The 22,593-nt window shown below is 40.7% G+C and overlaps 9 protein-coding genes across 9 annotated transcripts; 6 read left to right on the top strand and 3 right to left on the bottom strand.

The window, feature by feature from the left end:
• Positions 1-1,517: 1,517 nt before the first annotated feature.
• Positions 1,518-2,725, top strand: BRETT_003821 (uncharacterized protein; the record flags this gene model as incomplete). The annotated part of the gene is given in 2 exon segments (XM_041282324.1): positions 1,518-2,200; positions 2,218-2,725. The coding sequence occupies 2 exon segments, from the start codon at positions 1,518-1,520 to the stop codon at positions 2,723-2,725; spliced, it is 1,191 nt and encodes a 396-aa protein (XP_041136163.1).
• A 500-nt stretch (positions 2,726-3,225) lies between these two features.
• On the top strand, positions 3,226-4,122 carry BRETT_003822 (uncharacterized protein; the record flags this gene model as incomplete). Its single annotated transcript, XM_041282325.1, has 1 exon — positions 3,226-4,122. One exon carries the CDS (start codon positions 3,226-3,228, stop codon positions 4,120-4,122), a length of 897 nt encoding a protein of 298 aa, XP_041136164.1.
• Positions 4,123-4,592: 470 nt separating this feature from the next.
• On the top strand, positions 4,593-5,935 carry BRETT_003823 (uncharacterized protein; the record flags this gene model as incomplete). Its single annotated transcript, XM_041282326.1, has 2 exons — positions 4,593-4,831; positions 4,879-5,935. The coding sequence occupies 2 exons, from the start codon at positions 4,593-4,595 to the stop codon at positions 5,933-5,935; spliced, it is 1,296 nt and encodes a 431-aa protein (XP_041136165.1).
• A 478-nt stretch (positions 5,936-6,413) lies between these two features.
• BRETT_003824 (uncharacterized protein) lies at positions 6,414-7,550 on the top strand (the record flags this gene model as incomplete). Its single annotated transcript, XM_041282327.1, has 1 exon — positions 6,414-7,550. One exon carries the CDS (start codon positions 6,414-6,416, stop codon positions 7,548-7,550), a length of 1,137 nt encoding a protein of 378 aa, XP_041136166.1.
• Positions 7,551-8,307: 757 nt separating this feature from the next.
• BRETT_003825 (uncharacterized protein) lies at positions 8,308-9,984 on the bottom strand (the record flags this gene model as incomplete). The annotated part of the gene is made up of 1 exon (XM_041282328.1): positions 8,308-9,984. The coding sequence occupies one exon, from the start codon at positions 9,982-9,984 to the stop codon at positions 8,308-8,310; it is 1,677 nt and encodes a 558-aa protein (XP_041136167.1).
• Positions 9,985-10,770: 786 nt separating this feature from the next.
• On the bottom strand, positions 10,771-11,964 carry BRETT_003826 (uncharacterized protein; the record flags this gene model as incomplete). Its single annotated transcript, XM_041282329.1, has 1 exon — positions 10,771-11,964. One exon carries the CDS (start codon positions 11,962-11,964, stop codon positions 10,771-10,773), a length of 1,194 nt encoding a protein of 397 aa, XP_041136168.1.
• Positions 11,965-12,502: 538 nt separating this feature from the next.
• On the top strand, positions 12,503-13,705 carry BRETT_003827 (uncharacterized protein; the record flags this gene model as incomplete). The annotated part of the gene is made up of 1 exon (XM_041282330.1): positions 12,503-13,705. One exon carries the CDS (start codon positions 12,503-12,505, stop codon positions 13,703-13,705), a length of 1,203 nt encoding a protein of 400 aa, XP_041136169.1.
• Positions 13,706-13,771: 66 nt separating this feature from the next.
• Positions 13,772-16,477, bottom strand: BRETT_003828 (uncharacterized protein; the record flags this gene model as incomplete). Its single annotated transcript, XM_041282331.1, has 1 exon — positions 13,772-16,477. The coding sequence occupies one exon, from the start codon at positions 16,475-16,477 to the stop codon at positions 13,772-13,774; it is 2,706 nt and encodes a 901-aa protein (XP_041136170.1).
• Positions 16,478-17,065: 588 nt separating this feature from the next.
• On the top strand, positions 17,066-22,279 carry BRETT_003829 (uncharacterized protein; the record flags this gene model as incomplete). The annotated part of the gene is made up of 1 exon (XM_041282332.1): positions 17,066-22,279. One exon carries the CDS (start codon positions 17,066-17,068, stop codon positions 22,277-22,279), a length of 5,214 nt encoding a protein of 1,737 aa, XP_041136171.1.
• Between the last annotated feature and the right edge of the window lie 314 nt (positions 22,280-22,593).

Here is a 22,593-nt window from a genome sequence, read left to right on the forward strand (position 1 = left end):
TGTTCAAGTTTCCGTGATTGCCGGAGACCACTTTGTGTAATAATTTTATTGTTTTGTGCACCTCATTTTACAATTCCTCCCATACTAATAGATGTACTCCCATATATTGACATAAACAAAAGAATATTACCCACTTAGTTGTCGATCACGGCGCGGCAAATATTTTTTCCGAGACCTTATTCATTTTAAAAAATTACTTGTCTTAGTTTGGACAAAATATGCGGATATTATTACACGAGGCAACCGCAGATGCATAATCAATGCTTACCCTTCGTAAGGGTCCACATTTTTTTTTTGTTGCTGCCTTTATAATAATTCGTGATTTTCATCCCACATTTGCTTTATTGCCCACTCTCAACCAGCCCTCTTTCCATAGGTCCCGTAATTCTAGACCATTTCCGCATGTGCTTTTCATAAGATTTATCTTGAGTTTTAATACCTTCCATGTGACATTGCGATATTTCTTTTACGTTCTGGCGAGGGAGGCGTCTCGTCGATCGACTCGGAAGTGCTTTTTTACTATTAAGTCCGAAACGCACATGCATGCGTGCGTGCATACATATACACGTACATACAAATGCACGTATAAATTTACATACGTATGCACCTATATATCTACGTATGTATGCACCTGTATATACATACATTTTTACATTCAACCGCTAGTGTTTAAGAGCGAGATTTATCACTGAATGCATAACACATGCTAATATGTGCATTTGTATAGACTATCATCAGAATACCTTCTGAGTCCACCTTACTCGTGAATAAATTTCTGAGAATCATTCTGAAAATCTTAATGAGACATATATACTACGTTCTGTTTTCAGTTCTGCTTTAAGAGTAAGTTTGACAGTGATTTAAGCAAATCCTCATTCAATCAGAGCATTTCTTGCTCTTGGTTAGTCTGATGTTGCTTTTTGCATATAATATTACCTGTGCACTTTTCTTTGATGCTACAGTTCTACATTTGATAGTATGCACACAGGCTTAATTATGTACCATAACTGGTTGTTACACTATGAGTATTGTTTTGCATGCGGTAGAAGATACCTTCCTACACATTTTTTCTTGCAGTATGTAGTAGGTGATATTATGGCTGATAGCCTTAGTTCAGCTTTTTCATTTCATTCTGTCTTCTTGTTTGGTTAAACAAATTCGAATATATCTGTACATTATTCGTGCTTTTGCAGTAAGCTGAAGTATTTTCAATTTGTAACAGCGAAACTGAGGTTTATATATCTGGAATGAACCTTTCATATCCCTACTTTATCAAAGTGAAGATATACATGTATATGCAATCTGATTCTTACCAATTACTACCTTCATCGACAGAAATATTCATCACCAAAATTTTCGGTCGAATAATTTTTCAATTTTTTTTTCCCTAATTTTATTATTTTTTTGCTATACGTTTGAAAATTTTCACGGCAGTACTTTCCCAAGACTTGCCAGTCAGTTACAAATCAGTTACAACTTCACGATACAAATAACTAAAAGCCATCAGTTATACAAAAATGCCGTTATTTAGTGTTAAGGGATGGGGCTTGGATAACGAGAAAGTGGCGCCTGGAGTGTCTAAATCAACAAAAGGCAAAAAACAGAAAAGTGAAAAAGTCAATAAAGTGAAAGATGACAAAAGACAAGGTAGTAAACATAAGATGATGGATTCGGAGAAAGATGATGATACCAGGAAGCATAAAAAGCAGAAACACAAGGCAGATCAAAAGAAGCCGATTGCGGGAAAGAATATAGGGAAACAGCAAGTATATTCTGATCAGCATGAAAAGACAGATGATGACAGTAATAAAAAAGAAGATGTTGCACCACCTAAAGCACCAATGAATATGGATGTGTCAAAACTTACGCCATTGCAAAAGAAAATGTTAAGCAAATTGTCTGGGTCGAGATTCAGATGGATAAATGAACAGTTTTATACCACGGATTCGGACAAAGCATTCGAAATCATTCGAAAACAACCTGATTTGTTTGAAGAGTATCACAAAGGATTCAGATCACAGGTTGAATCGTGGCCGGAAAACCCGGTGGACTTGTATATTAAGCGTTTGGTGTTCAGGGGGGTCTCAAAGCCGGCTAATTCACCAGGTGGACTTCCTGGCTTGAGAAATGATAAAAAGAGAACTGTTGTTGTTGCAGATATGGGATGTGGTGAAGCAGAACTAGCAACACAGGTTGACAGGTTTCTTGAATTTATAGAAAAGACCACAAGAAGGCTTTGAAAGTGTTCAAGAAGAAGTACGGGGGAGATAAGTTTGTTTCTGCAAGAAATAAGAGAATCGAGATAAAAGTGCATTCTTTCGATCTAGACAAAGTCAACGATAATGTGACAGTTGCCGATATAAAGAATGTTCCAATGGATGACGAATCATGTACAGTTGTTGTTTTCTGTCTTTCTCTAATGGGAACAAATTTCTTAGACTTTATTAAAGAGGCATATCGAATTCTCACACCTGGAGGAGAGCTCTGGATAGCAGAGATTCAATCCCGGTTGGCCGATAGTACGGGAGAGGAGTTTTCCAATACGATAACGAAGCTTGGCTTTAGACATAAGCAAACTGATACTTCCAACAAAATGTTTACGAGATTCGACTTTTTCAAACCATTAAAGCCTGAAAGATTGGATGTTCAAAGCATACAGGGAATAAGGGAAAGCGGGAATGAGGGCCAGTGGCTTTTGAAGCCATGCATTTATAAAAGGAGGTGAAATAGGTGTATAAAAATTAGTTTAATAAATAGAACGGGTATTTCATTCAGACATGCTGCAAGAATTTTGTAGGGGAAAAAGATTGAGAAAGTAGAAATATGAAGGATCAAAAAGTGTGTGAGTTTATGGAAAGTACAAGCGAATAATGTAGAGTGAATAAATGAGGAATATTAGATAAGGTATAGTAGATAAGGTATAGTAGAAATGGTATAATAGATAAGGTATAGTAGAAAATGTATAGTGGAAAATGTATAGTAGAAATACTAAGGACTGAGAAATTAAATATCAAGATAATAAAATATAAAAGTGGATGAAAAACTAAGAATCCAAGAATAAATTTATCGCTGTCAATTTGGAAAAGGATCAAGGATGTATTTACGTTTGCATCCTTCTCAATCTTCTTTATTCCATATTAATTTATAACAGCCTGCACCAAACTTTCATCATAATATTTAACTATCTATTCAAGGCCCTCACATAAGTCTATTCAGCTATTTGAAATGTCATTACAGCACAAAGTTACCGTTGGATATATTCCAGAACATTTCTCAGTCCCTCTTTTGCTTGCTAGAGATCACAAAATTTTTGACAACCTCAAATTATCAGTGGAATTTATTCCTTGCCCCGAAGGCTCGGGAAGATTGATCTCTCTACTAAAGAGCAAAGAGATCGATATTGCAATTGGACTAACGGAAGCGTTTGTAAGAGGTCTCTGTCAAGGAGATGACTCTTACCAGATTCAAGGAGAATATGTCAAATCACCATTATGTTGGGCTATTTCTACTGGTTATGGTAGAGATGACATTGAAGATGAGGCCGATCTGACTAAAGGCAATACTGCAAAAGTTGGTGTCAGTCGTATTGGCTCCGGTTCGTATGTAATGTCATATGTTCTTGCCCTAAAGCTCAAGTTAGGTGAGTCCCCCTTTGAGTTTGAGGTTTTACACAATTTCCAAAACCTACGAGCTTCCGTCAACAAACAAACTACCGATATCTTCTTATGGGAGTATTTCACAACAAAGAAGTACTACGAAAACAAGGAACTTAAGCAAATTGGTGAAATTTGCACGCCTTGGTCCTCCTGGGTCGTTGTCTCCTCTAGATCACGTGACTTGAGCCCATCTTTGGGATTGTTTTTGGATGGTCTTCAAAGGGGAATCCAGTATTATCAGGAACACCAAGAAGAAGCAATTGATTACATATTGGAGTACCTGGATTACAATTCAAAGACTGATCTTCAACAGTGGGCCAAAAGGACTGTTTTTTCGAACAATGTACGTTTAGTTGATTTTCGACGAAACATTATTGAGACCAAGGACGTTCTCCGGTTGGCCGGGGTGGTCGATAATGAAGATGACGTAATTTTGGAAAGGCTTCATGAAGGTGTGCGGCAATAATTGCATGTTATTTATGTACTATTTAATTGTATTTTGAATATCCTTGATATCTTTTCACTTTTTTGTTGTTCTATGTAGGTGTCCCCAACAAAACTTGATTGAGAAACGAATTGAAACGAAAAAAAAAAAAAATAGAATAAAATAAATCCGCCGATCGACGCGGAGTCGTTAAATTTTTAATTTTCACAGTCGCCGCATGTGATTTTTGACTGCTAGTCCACGCGCCTCGTTAAACAAATTGAACCCCTTGCTAATTGTAGAAATCATTATTTGAATCATCGCTCTTTTTCAGTAGGCACATTTGGACTTGGCACAATTAGGCATCCATAGGATTTGTACCAGGGGTATATCGAGTGCAGTTTTGGGTTTCCTATTACTATTTTGTCACGCCTGTTAAATTATTCTCCACATTTCAGAAATACCTTGCATCTCATCATTTTTGTATCGCACACACATTTTTCAGCTAGACGATGAAGCCTCTCACAGCAGATGGAATCCAACATCAGAAAAATGCACAAAGTGGCCGGAGCTTGGCACAACAGTCTGCAATGGATCTCCTTGGTTTAACCAGAACTTTTGAATCGTCCAATCACAATTCACCACGTACGAAATCCCCAACATCAGCCACAGATGCCGATTTCGAGGCTGCATACTTGCTCATGACATCCGATCCACTGAAATCAAGCAGTTTTGCCTCTTTGGGTATACCGTCAGCTGCTACACACCGCCAAATTTTGATGATTTAGTGCGAACAAGGTTTTCTCCTCAACGGGAAACGGACACATACCCATTTCCAGCCCATCCAGCAAGATCTGTGACTTATAACAGTCAACCGGTGGGCAGTAACAGTTCCTCCATTCATGCTTTAAGCAATTCTCAGGTGGGTCCTACAAGCAGTATTGAAAAGCAGCATTTAAATGCGGGCCTTGCCGAACAAAGCATCCCGGATCCCGTCCAGGGAACAAACTATTTGCCGCAAATACAACAAATTCCAACATCAAATTATCACACACCGCCTCCTATTTCACCAGTGCCGCCTACAACATCAACCGTTTCTCCAAACACAAGAGTTCTTCTGAATACATTCAACAATCTCAACTATAGCGTATCGTCAAAAACGGCAATGAACGACTGGGGGGTCCCAAATCAACAATATTCGCATCTGGCACCAAACAACAGTGCACCACCTTCCGGGAACGCCACTGGGCATAGTGTTTCGAACATTTTGGGCCAATCACAGCGGGAAAACCACCCAGGAATGGCAAATTCCTCCGGGCAGTCGACAGAATTGCTTTCCATGACTGAAACTTCCGCTTTAGAGAATTTTCTCGACTCTATAGCGAGCGACGTGAGTTTCGACAAGTTGGCAAAGCAATGGTCGTCGATCGACCCGGGGAGTTCGGCCAATAGTCTCAAGGAACAAATGCAGGATGGAACTGCAGCAAGAATTAGCATTCCGCCAACACAAAGACAGGATGTTGGTGAAAAATCGATTCTTCCGGGTCGTATTTTGGTGGAAAATGGGAAGGTGAAAGAGCAGTCAAAGCAGGTGCTGACAGATGAGGAAAAAAAACAGAATCATACAATTTCAGAACAGAAACGACGACTCATGATCCGAAGCTCGTTTCTCAAATTATCCCAACTCTTGGATAAATCCAAGTTTGAACAGACTTTGCAGGATCGCCGGAAGAGCAAGAGTAAGCGGAAGGCCATGTCCAAGTACAATGTGCTTAATCGGGCAGTTATAGAAATAGAACTTCTTGAGGCACAGAATGAAAAGTTGCGGAAATTGTGCCAGCAGTGGGGGGAATAATGCTTTATATATGCACTGCGAAATTAGTGGGCTTTTATTTATCTTTATTTTATTTACTTTTATGTTTCTCTCTCCCGGGTTTTGCGTTTGAGACCCTTGGCTTGTTTATTGGCAAAAATGAGCATTATAAATAGAAATGAAAGCAAAAGCAACTAGGCCGATGCTTTGAACCCGAAATAGGAAAAGCCGCCCAGGAGATGCGGATGTGAGCTAGAAACAAGGATTCGCGAAATACTGGCATCACTTATATAGAAATGGGACAGAAATAGAATGCGAATAAAGCGGGTTGCCGGAATGACAATAGAGTTGGATGTATAATTTTTAGGAACAACAAAAAAAAAAAAAAAAATAGAAATCGTATTTTCAGTTGACCAAACGTAAATAAAGAAGATTTGCATTTTGATCTAGGAAACAACATATCCTTCTACTCATGTTTTCCTCCATTTTTTATTAACGTTTAGAAAAAATATTTGGCATTATGGCATTTAAGATGTCTTCGGACGTGCAGCCGCAATTGCACAAATTTGTGGAGGATTACCATTATGCAAAGAATTCACCTAATCACTCAGCCTTGTCTTCTCAAGACGGTGAATTCAGTAGTTCAAACAACGAAGATGACACAAATAAGGATTCACTCAAGACGATACCATCATCTGAAATCAAGCGAATGTTTTCAAGGCGGCAGAATCGTCTACAACGTCGGTTTTCTCAGAATTTAGGGGCGACAGATCAGGATCATCTAAATCAAGAGCAGATAAATACAGCAGAGTCAAACATGAAGAAAAAAGAGCAAACTCGTCCCCATCTACCCCCACCAGTCTCGGTTGCTCCAAAATCATCTGAAGCCGAACCCAGGGGGCAAAGCCACAAGGTGGAATTTGTCGAATCAAGCACACCAATGCGAAGCCCGTACCTTAACGCGTCAGTGAGTGCACAACGTCCAGAAATTCGAGAAGTACATCATGGGCATTTTGATTATGCCCCTGAGTTTAGGCCACAATCAACCTCAGAGAGTATTCGGCGTCTTGATAGGTCTGTATTTGATGAAAGAGAGCATGAGACAAGTGCAATGGAGGAAAATAATGTGAACATATACAAGGAGCTGAAAAAAAAGGATGAGAAGATCAATCAACTTGAGAAAACACTTCAACAGTACAAGGCACACTTGGACGAGCTACAGCAAGAGATGCATTCCTATCGGGAGGTGCCCAGTAATCGGCAAGTGCCGAAACCAGAGCCACAGTCTGACAATCTGACAGCAAGAGTGAAACTATGTGGGGCAGGAGAGAGAATTCTTGATGAGACGGATTTTGGGTCGAACTATTACACGCTATACATGGATAATCTCCAGAATGTGAGCTGGGTTGGTGCCACCAACAGCCTTAAGAACATTTTGAACAAGTTTGGAATCACATACGATGAGCTTAGGGGATATATAAAGTTTTTGGGTGAAGACGAGGTTCAGTTCATCCAGGATTTGCATCAGGAGCTACACGGCCGGCCGTTGAAGCTTAATCGGCAAAACAGAGACCTCATGCACGATTGCTTTAAGGTGATGCTTGAAGAAGTTCATCGCTTGCGAATTCGGGCAGAAAGAGATGAAGGAAGAAGATAGATGCGAATGTGTAAATGATGAATTTTGACGCGTTGCTTTCATGTAGTTTCGTGTTAATCTTTACCAGCAGCTTCGAATGCTGCAGAATTCTGTTGGTTTAATGTCCTATATAAATGAATACCCAGTTTAGTCATTAGTTGAACGTACTTTGACAGACTACGGATTCAATAATGTGTGTTTCGTCCTTAATTTGGTGCAAGCAGTGTACTTTATGTATAGCTGTGGATAAACGATAAAGCCATGTCAGTAAAGGATATGTAGCAAGTGCTTTTTAACCGTGAAGATAGTTTTAGATGTATGGCTTGATTAGATAACTAATTGGTATATGATAGTACTTTCTACTTGCTTTCGGTATCCAGTTTGAGTTATATTTGCACATTACCTCATTAGATATGCTATTTATTTCAGCTAATTGTACATACAATGTCGTATATGTCTGCTAATGCATTCAATCCAGACAATACTCATGCGATAACTTCTATGTTTACTAATATCTTGATTAATCCAACTCTCTACATGTAATATCATATAAGTTTACTAATATCTTGATTAAGCCAATTCTGTGCATACAATGACGTATATATTTTTTAATGCATTCAATTCAAACAATAACTACATGCAATAACCTCTATGTTTACTAATATCTTGATTAAACAAACTCTCTACATGCAATATAAGTTTAAGATATCTTGATTCAATTCGATTCGGAACCTGCACTTAAACATAAGATAAACATTTCAAATAGTATTGGTCCCTCTCATGGCTTCAAGCTGGAGAGGTCGATCGACTTTCCAACCGTCGTGATCTGCGGATACAAGATCTGGGTCAAGAACTCCGAAAGTGGCTTCTTGTTACCGATTTCATCGGTTAAAGCCTTGGCGGCCTCAGCAAACTTGTTTCCATCAGCAGTTGCAAGTTTCTTTGCCTCTTGGTCAATGAGCTCGATCACCAACTCTGGTGTACAGGTTTCCCCCGTGTCCTCGAGTCTGACCTTCTGATGAGACCAGGAATAGAGCTGCAAACGTGAAACTTCGGCCGTAGCAGCATCTTCCATCATGTGGTTGATTGGAACACAGCCAAAGCCTCTCAACCAGGATTCCATATAGTTCAAGCCGATGTAGATGTTGGCATCAACACCCTTTCTGGTGATTTTTCCACCGATGATGTTTGTATCAACCAAATCGGCCTCGCTCACACTAGTGTCAGGTTTCTGCACGTAAACTTGGTTCGGTGTCGGCATGTGCTTCTCAAAAACAGATCTTGCAGTTTGCAAAAGGCCAGGATGTGCAATCCAGGTTCCATCGTGTCCAGCCAACACCTCCCTAAGCTTATCTCTTCCAACAGCATCGAGTGCCTCCTTGTTTTTCACAGGATCGTCCTTTCTTGGAATGAATGCTGCCATTCCACCCATTGCATGAACTCCTCTCTTGTGGCACACCTTGATCAACTGCTTCACATAGTTTGTCATGAATGGGACCGTCATCGTGACCTGGTTTCTGTCCGGAAGAATGTGCTCCTTTTGGTTTCTCAACCGCTTGATTGTGGAAAACATGTAATCCCAACGGCCGCAGTTCAAACCTGAAGAGTGCTCTCTGAGTGCATACAACACCTCATCAAGCTGATACGAGATAGGCAAGGTCTCGATCAACACTGTGGCCTTGATGGAACCCCTTGGAATTTCGAGGCAGTCCTCTGAAACAGAGAAAATGTCGTCCCATAGCTTGGCTTCCTGCCAATGCTCCATCTTTGGAAGATAGAAGAATGGTCCCAAGCCCTGCGAGATCAAATACTTGGCATTGTGGTAAAAGAAAAGGCCGAAGTCCATGATGGAAGCCGAAATCGGCTCATCATCGATCAGAATATGGCTATCAACCATGTGCCAGCCTCTCGGACGCACAATCAGAACTGGAACACGTCTTCCCTCGTGATGGATCTTGTATCTCTTGCCCGTTTTCGGGTTCGTGAAGTCGATTTTGTCCCTGATGGCATCGTACAAGTTCACCTGCCCGTAAATCATGTTGTGCCAGGTTGGAGAGCATGAATCCTCAAAGTCTGTCATGTATGTTTGCACATCGGTGTTGAAGGCATTCACAACCATCTTGGCATCTGGAGGTCCCGTGATCTCAACCTTACGACACTGAAGCTTGGGATGTGTTGGAAGACACTTCCAGTTTGGATCATCTCTGATGTACTTGGTCTCTTCCAAGAAGTGCAAATGTCCTCCATCATCCAATTCTTTCTGAACAACCTGACGGTGCTCCAAAAGCTTTTCTCTTCTTTCGTTAAAAGTCCTGTGCAAGAACACAATGAATTTTAGTGCTCCCTGCGTGAGAATATCGCGGGGAGTTGAGGGTGCCTTCTCGGCCTTGTCCGAGATTTCTCCCACAACCCGAACACCTTTTAGAGAAGAATTGTATAATTCGGCGGATGGCATTGTTGAGAAAAAAAAAATTTCAAGAATTCACACTTGACTTCCAATTAATTGTCTTAATGCTCGCGTCTGCGTGGCCAATACAAAATACTGCTTTTCCAAATGCAAACAACAAAGTCAATCTGAATGCACAGCTAATTAAAATATGTTGGAAACTGGTCTGTATTTATATCGCACCTCTTTTAATTATCATCCCACACTCCATTTTCGTCCTCCTGTCACCCCTGGCAATTAATGCTCGGCCCATCGCTATTCTATGCAAATAATGCTCCTTCCGGCCAACCGAACCTGCCTTCTGCTTTCTTGATTTTCTCCCCTTATCTTCCATCCGTACATATTTTCGACAAATCTTGGTGTGCCTTTTTATTATTTTTTTTCTTTCTCTCTCCCTTATCGCCATCTCCCCGTTACCCCACAAAATTAATCCATGTGCGGGCAGATGGGCTCCCTCATTTTGCTTTTAGAATACAGGCATTCTAGTCCGAATTCGGCTTTGCCTCAGAATCCCATTTCATGCGTCACATTCTGGGAAAAGAAATTATGCTCGATCTACACTGCAATACTTATGTATATTTAAGAAAGCATATAAAAGGGAAATAAAACGAAAATAAAACGAAAACATAAAAAGTGAATTAAAGGGGAGTAAAAAGAATTAAAAAAGAAGTAAAGGGAAGTAAAAAGGAAGTAAAAAGAAGTATATAAAAGGGATTCTTTCCATCCCTTTTGTCTCATTTTATTTACCTTTAGTATCTTATTAATCTATTTTATTGAGTTATTATAATCCTTATATCACACTCTTCTAGCCGGATCCGCATATTCCTCCACCCTCATAAATTTAAAGTCCTTCTCAGACTCAAGCCCAAATGTTCCAGGCTCATTGTTAAAAGTGTTTATATATCCCATTTCTATCCATTTCAACCGATCATGCCTAGAGTACCTGCCTCCATTTTCGATCTGAAGCCTATCTATGAAGTTCCAATCCTTCTGTGAACCTTCACTTTTCACAATGAGCAAACCTTCAGGGCTGATGCTGAATGTTCCCTCATAGATATTATACCACCGTTTTGTTGTTGAGTTAACTAGCGGCCTATTGGAACCTTCGTTATCTTCAAGTTCTTGCCTTTTTATTAACTCCTTCCAGTTCTTGTATAAAAGAGGGATGACCTTGGATGGTTCAAGAATTGTGAGCAACTTGAGAGAACTGCCATCTCGGAAAAATCGGTAGTAACGATAGTATGTGATCATCCTGAAAGGCACAGCCCAACTACTCGAAAATTCCTCCCTGCCACCTGGTTTTTGGGTAATTACTGTGCTCACATACACCCCTCTATATTTGATGAAAGGTCTTTCCCGAAGCATCTTCAAATACTGTCTCCCCCATTTCTTACGCATGATTTGTCGATATTTGGTACCTTCCTCAATCCGATACACTTGCTTGCTGTATACGGACTTGGCCATTACTTTCCACGTTCGGCTATCGTAAAATCCCAAATAGGCCATTTTCTTGCATGTCATCGAGAGATTGAACCAGGCAGGTGCATTCATCAATTGTAAAAGCTTCAAAATATACATGAGCATCTCATCTGGAAGAATAGCAATTGGTATTTCCGGGTTTTGCTCCTCATCCAGTGGTTCAAATTCGCACTCTGAAAATGTTGATAGCAGTTTCTGCACTTGAATCTTGCTGAGATCTAATCGAACAAACCTATGGTCAACTTTTGGTATTCCATCCTTCCGCTTTTCCAATGGTGGTAATTTCTCCAAAAGTTTTGTTCGATACTGTTTGTCCACCTTATCATCCAACTTATATGCCTTTCTATAGTATTCTGCTGCCTCTGAAAGAAGACCAACATGCTCTTTTGCAGCAGCTACCTCAAAAAGCGATATTGCATACTGCGTGGGCGATATTTTCGAGTTGCATCTCATATCCCTGAGACTGAGACCTTTGAGTTTCCGCTCAATCTCATCTATATCTGAAGACATTGTGCGATAATTTGTTCGGCAACTCTACTGTTGTCCAAATCCTGTTTGGAGTGTGGTATGTACAGGAAAACACGAACCGCATTTTCCTTGCAAAGAAAAAGCCTGAGCGAATTCACTATTAGGGAAAACTGTGCATCCGTACACCAGCACTAATTTGGAAATTTAGCTTGTATGAGAACCCATGTCTATGATTTGATGTGAACAAATGGAAACTTGACTTTTCCAATAGTTTTATCCTCTAATCTGGACACAGGGCAAGATAGAATATTTGCATTGTACTTGATACGTCAAATATTATAGTTTTCAATAATGAATCACAAATACATTTTCCATGACTGCTCCTACAGTTCTGAAACAAGTCCGAATCCGCATTAAATTTTTTCACACAGATGGAACCAGGATGGAGCTTAAAAAACCATTAGGGATCATATTGATCTGTTGAATATATATAGCTACAAAATCTGTGTGATACATCGAAATGATATGTCTTAATGATACAAAGTAGTGAAAATGATATGTTGAACAAAAGCAAGTCATTATGAAGCAAGTCGAGAATTATCTAAAGGAAATCCAAGAGAAGGCAGAGATCTTGAACCAGAAGCATGGCCTTCAATATTATTGCATCTTCTATGATTCAAATGGTGTATTTAAAAGAGAGCTTATGTCATCGGAATGCAGACAGAATGTGCCTTTAACCGATAGTACGCCTGATCAGGCAACGGAGCCAGATCCAACCTTCTTTTCTCCACACAGCAGTCCTGTTAAGATGATAGTCGTCAACACAAGCAGCCAGCATGAAGTAAACAACTATCTCTTCAACTGCTTTGAAGAATTTCAGCAGATTCCATGCAAAATCCTTGCAAAGCAATGGATCAAGATTATCGAACCACGAAAGCAATCACGTCATCCATATAATCAAGGAGATAAGGCCAAACCGTATTGGTGGCCCATATCAGCTCGCCATAAAGAGCCGGACCATTTGAAAAAAGATGAGAGAATCAGTCTATTGATCAGCATTCTCAAAAAGTTCAAAGAGAGAGAGAACGAGTTGATAAACAGTGCTGAGCGCATAGGTGATGTTACCATATCAGGAGCTGAAATCAAGCGGGTGGGACCCATAACGATTAGAAAAATGAAGATTTTGAGGGATATGTTTCGGGTGGTGAAAGCTGATGGTTCGTGTTTGGAGGTTATTAAGCCCGGAAAGAAGTACTCAAGCAAGGTTTATCAAAGAAACAGAATGAAACTGGAAAAGAAATACCCCCAGAATACCCTACTTTCGAAGCTCATTAAAGCACACACTCCTAAAAATGGATCCTCCAGCTTCTTTCCAACGTCTTCATCGGATCCTTCTAATTTCCTACTCCCTATTCCTGGACAAGAAACGCAAGATCCATTCAAATATCCGTTCATCACTCCAAGTAGAACAATTAACACATCGCACAATATCTTATCCTCGCCTTTTACACTAGTGCCACATACACCGCCGCAAATTCACGCATCTGCATCTTTCAATAAGCAAATTGATCCAAAGATCTTTGCCAACGAGAACACGAGTACGCTCTCTCCTTTGGATAAGTTCAAAACACCAAGCAGGTCGCAAACTTCTACGCATGATTTACCGCTAAGCGTTCTTAATGCATCTGTTTTTAATACAATGTCCAATTCACAGTCCCAGATAAAGCACGCCTTTAATGAGGCACCCGATAGTGAAGACACAATAAGTCAAATGTCTGATTAGACTGTAACCTTCAACAGTTACACGCTTCCAAATGTGTTTTTAGAAACAAAAATTAAAACTCTCATACTAATTTCTGGACTGTAGCTTTCTTTTCTTGCTTCTATCCCTAGGCTCTTCTTCTTCTTCCTTTTGCTCAATCTTGTCTTCAGACTGGAATATATGCTCTAATCTCTCGTTTTCCCGCTCTATTATATGTCTCTGCTTGTCCATCTCTCCATATCTCAAAAGCATATTGTCGAACGCAAACACAATTTGAATATTTGATGAATTTCGCTCCATCTCGGGGCTAACTGGAACCTTGAAGATGCTAGATCGTGTTTTAAAAGAGGCGTACTTTTTAAACGGATCAGACAGATTTATCACCAAATCAGTTGTCTCTTCATCTTCTGTCTTCTTCTTACTTTTCATCCTCAATTCAGCTTTCTCACGCTCATCCTTTAACGCCATAATGACTCTAGGGTCACCAAGTTCGCTTCTGGGTAATAAAGACGCATTTTTTAATTGCTCGTACACCTGCTTTGAGCAGCTGAATGAACGATATCTTTGACTGAAATGCGTTAAAATCACTTTTCTCGCTTTCATCAAAATGGCAACCTGGACGGCCTCGGAAGTTGTTGAGTGTCTTTTCTTTAATGCATCGAGAAGTTTATCATCTTCCAATGTGGACTCGTGAATCAACAGATTGGAATGGTGTCCAATGTGTGCAAACTGCTTTCTCGGTCTTGAGTCTCCAGAATATGCTATTTTAAAACTTTTCCCAGTGTCGTTAAGCCAAAACTCTAAGGCGCAAGAGTATGCGTATTCACAATGAAAAGCATAGCACGTGTTGAAGCTTTTCAACTTCAAGTCTTTAAACATCTGCTCGCATAGATCATCGTTAGGGGTGAAGGGACGAATTTTGACTTTTGAAGAAAGAAGATCACCGGAGTTGATCGCTTCCAAAGGCTGCTGCTCAAGTTCCGGCAATATTTTGGATGAACACTTGTTGAATTGCTCACAACTCAAATACCGGAGTCTCGACGTATCACCTAGATCTTCTATGCTGTTCAACTCTTCTAGAAATTTCTCATACTGCCAGGGAGTAACTATATACAAGAGTCTATTATCATCATTGTCCTCCCGAGCTCTCTTGAGCCATTCCTTAATCAATCCAGCAATTCCCATGTGATGATCAGCATGAAGATGTGAGAGATAAATAAGTTTTAACTCTCGCATCAACATGTCCATGTCATCTTTCTTAAAGAGTCTCTTGATTGTACCCATTGTATTCTCGCCTGCATCTAGAAATATCGTCCTATATCCACTATCGCCGGTCTTCGAGTCGATGAATGGAACTCTCACCATATTTCCAAGGACATTTCGAAACTTAGATGGAATTGCCGATCCAGTTCCACAAACCAATGTCTCAACTTGATCTGCCAAAGAGACATTTTCATCCGGCTTGCAACGAATTAAATGCTCTGCTTCCGATGGAGTGCTCCATGACACGAAATCGTTCTTTAATTGTTCACTATTATCCATATTCAAAGTTCCAAAAACGCTGTCGTATAGTTCTTCATAGTAGTGTATATCCTTCTCCGTCCCTTTAATCGTTGCTTCGTCTAATGTCACCGGCATTCCAGCCTTGAAGTTCACCTTCTGGCCGGAAATCATTGGGAAAATTTTATTTGTGGATTTAAGTTCTTCCGGTATTTCCAACTCCGGTTTGTTGCTCCACCGGAAAAGTGGAAACCACCGAGGTAAAAAGCATTTCCATTTAAGCGATGTTTCATACGATGTTTCGTAGTTGATGAGATCGGGAGTGTACTGTTTATGCGAAATAAACTGGAGTGTCTTGTCACCGAACGAAGTAATGAATTCCTTATAATCAGGTCTGCTGAGTGGTCTGTCAATTGAGCTTCCAATAAAGTGATAAACTGCTCCAAAATGGTCCGCGTGAACTGATTTCAAAACCCGGCTCCAGTCGTACTTGTAGGTATTGGCAAGATATTCCTCTGAAGGCACCTCAAGAAAGAGTATTGGTTCAAATGAGCGAGTTGGTTCAAGTACCTGGTCAGGTGTCACAACTGTTCCATTATCCAAAGTGACAGGTTGGAAGTTGCAGAGTGCTTTAAAATGCTTAATCTGGCATCCAAGCTCCCGGGCCTTCTTGACTTGGAACTTTCCACGTTTCGGTATGCCGTTCATTACCCAACTTGTGCAGATCTTATTGTTTGTGATTGTTCTGGGCAACGAAACATTGGTGACGGTTTTGTTCAAGATATTTGGATTATTCTGTATCGGAAAGATTTGCTTCACAAGGATGTCTAGCTTCCTTTTGAGCGAGCTGCTTATGTCTTTGGTTTCAGACCCGTTTTCTGGTTTAATCGACACAGGACTAATGACAAACCCACCTGTCTCTAATGGCCCATTTTTCGGCTTTTCAACATCTAAGTCGAGGCCAAAGCGAAACACAAAAAACCTCCAGCATGAGATTAGATACTGAAGTACATGTTTTGTGCTGTGGTACACACCAAGTCGTTTAAGACCTTGATCACTCACCGTTAGAATAAGACCCGGAAGACCACTAATGGAGCCCCAATCAAGGGTTCCGGTTAGAAATATGTTTTCAAGCCTCGATGTGCGCACTCCAAGTTCATTGCACTTTCTTTGAAATCCTTCTGGAACGGATCCAATCAGTTGTCTTTGTCCCGTGAGCGTATTTCTTATAAATACACTTGATCTGTTCAAATCCGATGTAGGATGAACCACCGGTATTATTTCAAAGGACATCCCCGGGTTTTTCGCTATTGCTAATCTCTGTTGACTCCCTATGTGTGTTTTTGCTTCCTGAAAGCTTGAAGTGTGTATCGTGCTTCTGCCTAAGCTTACCTTCTCTCCTATTCCAAATTTACCGATTATTCCGTACATATAAGTTAATATATGCGCATCTGTGTGTATTGAAAACGGAAATAAAGGTACCACAATCGGATATCTCCTTCTATACGGTGGGGAATGTCGTTAGACGTAATTTTTTCACAGTAACAAACTGAAAAAAAGGCTTTTTGCACTTGGTCTGAGTCTATTGTTTCAATAATAAGGAATTGATGGACTCGCCGACCACCTATTCTTTTTTTTTTTTTTTTTTTTTTGTACACAGATCTGGGGAAAGCAGGATTAGGGTTGAAAAAATTTTTTGATCAAGGTATGAAAAGTTGAAAAATAAATAAAATTAAAAAAAAAAAAATATGTATGAAAATTTTATCAGCCCTTATTGTCTGCTTGAGATACCATATATCGTGATATACAGGTTGTCAACACTCAAGCATCAGACTCTTGACCCAGAAAACAAGGCATAGAAATCGCTCCAAGTGTCAGAAGATGGTCGAAAAACGGAAAAGAAGCAGTGTGGATGATGACGCAGAGCAAGATCAACCACCTGTGAAATCTATTTTAAAGCAAAGTGCAGAGATAGCATTTCCTCGTGGTGGTGAGTCTGTTTTGACGCCTCTTGAAATCAAGAAAATCTCCAACCAGGCTAAGAGCGATGTCCTCTTTGAGCAGGCGCATAAAGAATCGAGAAAATCGAAAAAGCATGGAGGTAAAAGCCATCCAAAGACCGTGGATGAGGAAGAGCAAGAAAAAAGCCAAAAAGTTGAGGAATTATCATTCAAGATTCTTCAACCGGGATCGTATGTGTTGGGAAAGGTGGCAAAGGTGACAAACATTGAGCTCACACTCTCTTTGGCTGATAACTTGCAGGGATATGTGCCGATTACTAATGTCAGTAAGGAGCTCAGTAAACAGTTAGATGCATATGAGGAGCAAGAAGGGTCTGAAGATGACGATGATGATGAAGATATGAGTTCTGATGACGATGAAGGAGAGGCTGAGGATAATGGCGATGAACAGGACAGAATTACAATTGCATCAAAGGCCAAAAGCTCTTCTTCTAGTGCCAAGTTCCCAAATCTATCGACAAGATTTTCCGTCGGCCAGTATCTCCGGGCATATGTCGTTGAAAACACATCTGATACTGGAAGAAAGAGATTCGAGCTAAGTGTCGAGCCGGAGAATGTGAATAAAGGATTGAAAAAGGACGACTTTGAGCCAAACACGTATGTCCAGGCATCCATCAGGTCTGTTGAAGATCACGGTGCCATCTTGGACCTGGGAATGCACGATATGAACGGATTTCTTTCTAAGAAAGATGCAACTAAGGGCGGAATCGACTTGGCCAGTCTTGAAGTTGGCTCTGTGCATCTTTTGGCTGTGAAAAAGCGCTCAGGTAGAACTCTACAGCTCACAATTCCATCCGATAATGTGGAAAAAGAGCAAATACCATCGTCAGTTTCGACTATAGATGCCATATTGCCTGGTTCGTTGGTTGACTGCACTATCACGGATGTCGTTTCGGAAGGTTTGATAGTGAAAGCCTTTGGACTTGCGAATGGTTCCATCAGTTTGACACACATTGGCAAGTACAACTCATCAGAGTTGGAAGACACTTTCAAGGTTGGTGAGTCTGTGAGGACCAGAGTTTACGCCTCGTATATACAGGATGGATTGAGAAATGTTCAGCTGTCTCTTCTTCCTCATATTGTAAACTTGAAGAAGCTGGCATATGATCCAAAGGACGAATCTGCACCTTTGGTTGCATTCCCTATTGGGCACATATTCGACGAGGTTACAATCTCAGGCTGTGACTCCAACTACTTGTTTGCGGATCTGGGAAGCAGAACTGCCGTTGGTCAAATTCACAAATCGCGAGTTTCGAAAGGTGCAGATTTGGATGCAGATTTCAAGACTGGCTCGACTCACCGGGCCAGAGTTTTGGGATATTCTCTTTTTGATAATGTGTATATTCTCACTATGGACGAGGAGAAGATCGACCAAAAATACTTGAGAATGGAGGATATTCCAGCAGGCCAGTATGTGAAGTGTAAGGTGGATAAAATTGTCCCTGGAAAGGGTATACAGGTGAACTTGGAGGACACGTTTGAGGGTTTTGTGCCGGATGTCCACATCAGCGATGTGCATTTGCTTTATCCACAAAGGAAGTTTAAGATTGGCCGCACAGTCAAAGGTAGAGTCCTCAGAGTGTCCACAAACAGCACGCGGCCAACAATTTACATTACACTAAAGAGAACATTGGTCAGTGCCGATGATAGCGAGATCATTTCATCGTTTGACGAGGCCACAGTTGGAAAAAAGGCTCTTGCAACAGTTGAGAGGTTTTATCCTGGTGGATGTCTTGTCAGTTTCTTTGGATTCCTCAGAGGTTTCTTGCCAAACTCTGAGATTAGTGAGACTTTTGTCAGCAAGCCACAGGATTTTCTAAAGCTTGGGCAGACTGTTAGAGTGAGGATCATCAATGTTGAGAAGGAGAAAAACAGAATGAAGGTGAGTATGAGAGTTGCTGAAACTTTATCCGAGAAGCAGACAGAGGCCATGGAGAAGATTGTTCCTGGAAAAACAATTGTGGAGTGTAACATTGTGGAAAAGAATAGAAACAGCTTGATTGCAGAGCTTGCAGACTCGAACTTGAGAGGTGTTATACCTTGCGGACAGCTTTCGGATAAGACTTATGATGAGTGCCGTTCGCTTTTGAAAAAGACCAAGGTTGGATCAACCGTCAAGGCTTTGGTCATCTCGAAAGTTCCAAATGGAAGGTTTGTGGACTTGACCCTAAAGCCATCACTGATGAAAGATGCAGCGAATGGTGTCTTGCCATCTGATTATTCCGACATTACAATGTCTTCAAAGGAGCTCCATGGATTTGTCAAGAATGTAACCAGATATGGTGTGTTTGTCTCCTTTGCTAACCAGCTAACCGGTTTGATTCTCCCCAGATATTTGAACTCAAACGATGTTGAGTATCTTGAAAAGAAGTTCTTCGTCAATCAGTCGATCTCGTGCCGTGTTGTCAAAATGGATGATGCCAACAGAAGATTCCTTTTATCTATGAAAGAGTCTGAGGGTGGCGTTATAGAGCCTGCAAACAACCCTGTGGATAAGCATATCAAGAAATTGAACGAGTATATTCCTGGAAGAATTACCAGGGCTGTTGTCAAATCGGTTAAGCTAGCATACTTGATAGTTAGGCTAGCTGACAACCAGCTTGGTCGTATTGATGTTACCAATTTGTTTGACAAGTTTGAGGACATTAAGGATCCAAAGAATCCAACATCACAGTTTAAAGAAGGCGAGATTCTCAAGGTGAAAGTGATTGGATACTTCGATTCCCGAAATCACACCTATCTTACCGAAAACCACAGGCGTTTTGATGAGTCTGTGATAGGACTAAGCGCCAGAAAGGTCGATATTGACACAGGTAAGAATACTGAAAGACTGTATCTCCCAACTATTGAAGATGCAAAGATTGGGGACGAGATTCTAGGATTTGTCAATAACTTTTCGATTGGCGCTGTGTGGATTAGTATGGCCGCCAAGTATAAGGGAAGAGTTTCGTTCATGAATCTCAGCAGTGACATTTCAGTTCTTTCCGACGTCGAAAAAGTTCATCCGTTAGGTAGTGCTTTGAAGTTGAAGATCGTTGATGTCAGCAAGCAGTATTCGACTGTTGAGCTTTCGGGAAGGGCTGACTACATCACTTCTATTGATTCAGTCCATGTTGGTGATCGTGTTCCTGCACGTGTGGTCAAGGTTTATGAGAGTTACGTTTTATTGGAGTTGGGTGACCATGTTGATGCCGCCGCTTACATAACAGAAGCTCTCGATGACTACGATCAGAAGTTGGAGGAGGTTTACGCTCAAAATGATGTTGTTGCTGCCAGAGTTCTTGAAGTTGATAAGCCAAGCAAGAGAATTGAAGTTTCGCTTCAATCCGACACTGCTAAAGATAAATCTATCGACTCCGTTGACAATTTGAAGGTGGGAGATATTGTGAGAGGTTTTGTCAATCGAATCAACAACGGAGGTTTGCTTGTTGCACTTTCTAAAGACGTATATGCGTTTGTCAATGTGGCCAACCTTTCAGATTCCTACTTGAAGGACTGGAAGCCATTCTTCAAGCTTTATCAGCCTGTTACTGGAAAGGTTGTGAGGGCCGATGGTTTGGGTAAGATCATGCTGTCTTTGAAAGAAAGTGATATGTCTGGCAAAGCGCACTTGCTAAAGAGATTTGAAGACCTCAAAGTTGGAGAAATATATGATGGAGTCGTCAGGTCCGTCGTTGAGTATGGTGTTTTCGTTAAGCTTGATGGATGTCTTAACCTTACCGGTTTGTGCTACCACACGGAGATTGCCGACCATCCAGTTAAGGACATTAAGAGCATATTTGGGGAGGGTGATAAGGTGAAAGTGAAGATTCTCAAGTTGAACGCAGAAAAGCAGCATCTTTCTTTGGGTATGAAGGCTTCGTACTTTGCAAATGAGGAGAATGAGGAGAATTCTCAGGCTGAAAAAGAGAATACTGAGAGTGATGCGGAAGAGAACGGAGAAGGTGAAGACGAAATAATGTCGGATGCCTCTGAATCTGAGAAGGAAGAGGACTTTGTTGATGCCACATATGCTAATGACAAGTCTTCTGGTGATGAGGATGCCCCAGCTTTGGAAACGGAAACTGCAAGTGGACTATCTACATCTGAAGGTTTGTCCACAGGCATTGATTGGACAGCTTCTGTTTTGGAGCAGGCCAAGGATGAAGATGAGTCGGATAGTGATGATGAATACGATGAGAACCTAAAGAAGAAGAAGAAGAGGTCCAAGAGAACTAAAATTTCGCAGATCGAGGACAAAACCGCTGAAATCAACACCCGTGCCCCAGAGTCTGTGTCCGACTTTGAAAGATTGCTCTTGGGTAATCCAAACTCATCTATTATGTGGATTCAGTACATGTCTTTCCAGTTGCAGCTTGGTGAGATTGAGAAAGCCAGAAAGATTGGTGACCGTGCCTTGAAGACGATCAATTACAGGGAGGAAAGTGAGAAGATGAACGTTTGGATCGCACTTTTGAATTTGGAGAATATGTTTGGAACAGAGGACACGCTCAAGGATACATTCACTCGGGCTTGCCAGTATATGGATGCGTACACTATGCACAGAAAGCTTGCCTCAATCTACATTTCATCCGACAAGTTTGAGGAGGCTGATTCCATGTTTAAGGTTATCTGCAAGAAGTTTGGATATGATCACGTGATCGTCTGGGTTGCATACGGACGGTTCTTGATTGAGAGATCAAAGCCAGACGAAGCACACCAGGTTCTTGCCAAAGCATTGCAGGTTCTTACAAAGAGAAGTCACGTGGAAGTTGTGCGAAAATTTGCACAACTCGAATTTTCGGAAGGTGACCCGGAGCAAGGAAGATCTTTGTTTGAGGGACTTCTCTCAGATATTCCAAAGAGATTGGATATCTGGAATGTCTACATTGACCAGGAAATCAAGAATGGAGATAAGAACAAGGTCGAGGATTTGTTTGAGAGAGTCAGTGCAAGAAAGTTAACCAAGAAGCAAGCCAAATTCTTCTTTGGAAAATGGTTATCTTATGAAGGTAAGAATGGTGACGAGAAAGCATCGGACTACGTTAAGGCTAAGGCTGCAGAATATGCACAGCAGCTCGCTGAAAAGAATTAAATTTTTATCGTGTTATAGAAGTTGTTGAATTTAATGTAAAGTATTTGATAAGCATAAAGCTGTAGTTGTTGGTATTATTTGGTATTTTACTTTTTTTTTTTTATTCTCACTCCTTGAGAGTTTCTCTTTCCTTTTTCGGGGTGGACAAAAATATTGTGCCAATAATAAATTAAGTAAACGAGTCCTTATTCACAAGATACTCGTACTCCCAATAAAATATCTTCTTTCTGACCGTAATTACTGTTTTTTGGACAACTATGATGTGGCTTCAAGTTGTTGCTCTAGCTCACCTTCTGTTGCTAATCAGACTGGGG

Source organism: Brettanomyces bruxellensis, chromosome 6 (assembly GCF_011074885.1).
Source record: "Brettanomyces bruxellensis chromosome 6, complete sequence".
Taxonomy (NCBI): Eukaryota; Fungi; Ascomycota; class Pichiomycetes; order Pichiales; family Pichiaceae; genus Brettanomyces; species Brettanomyces bruxellensis.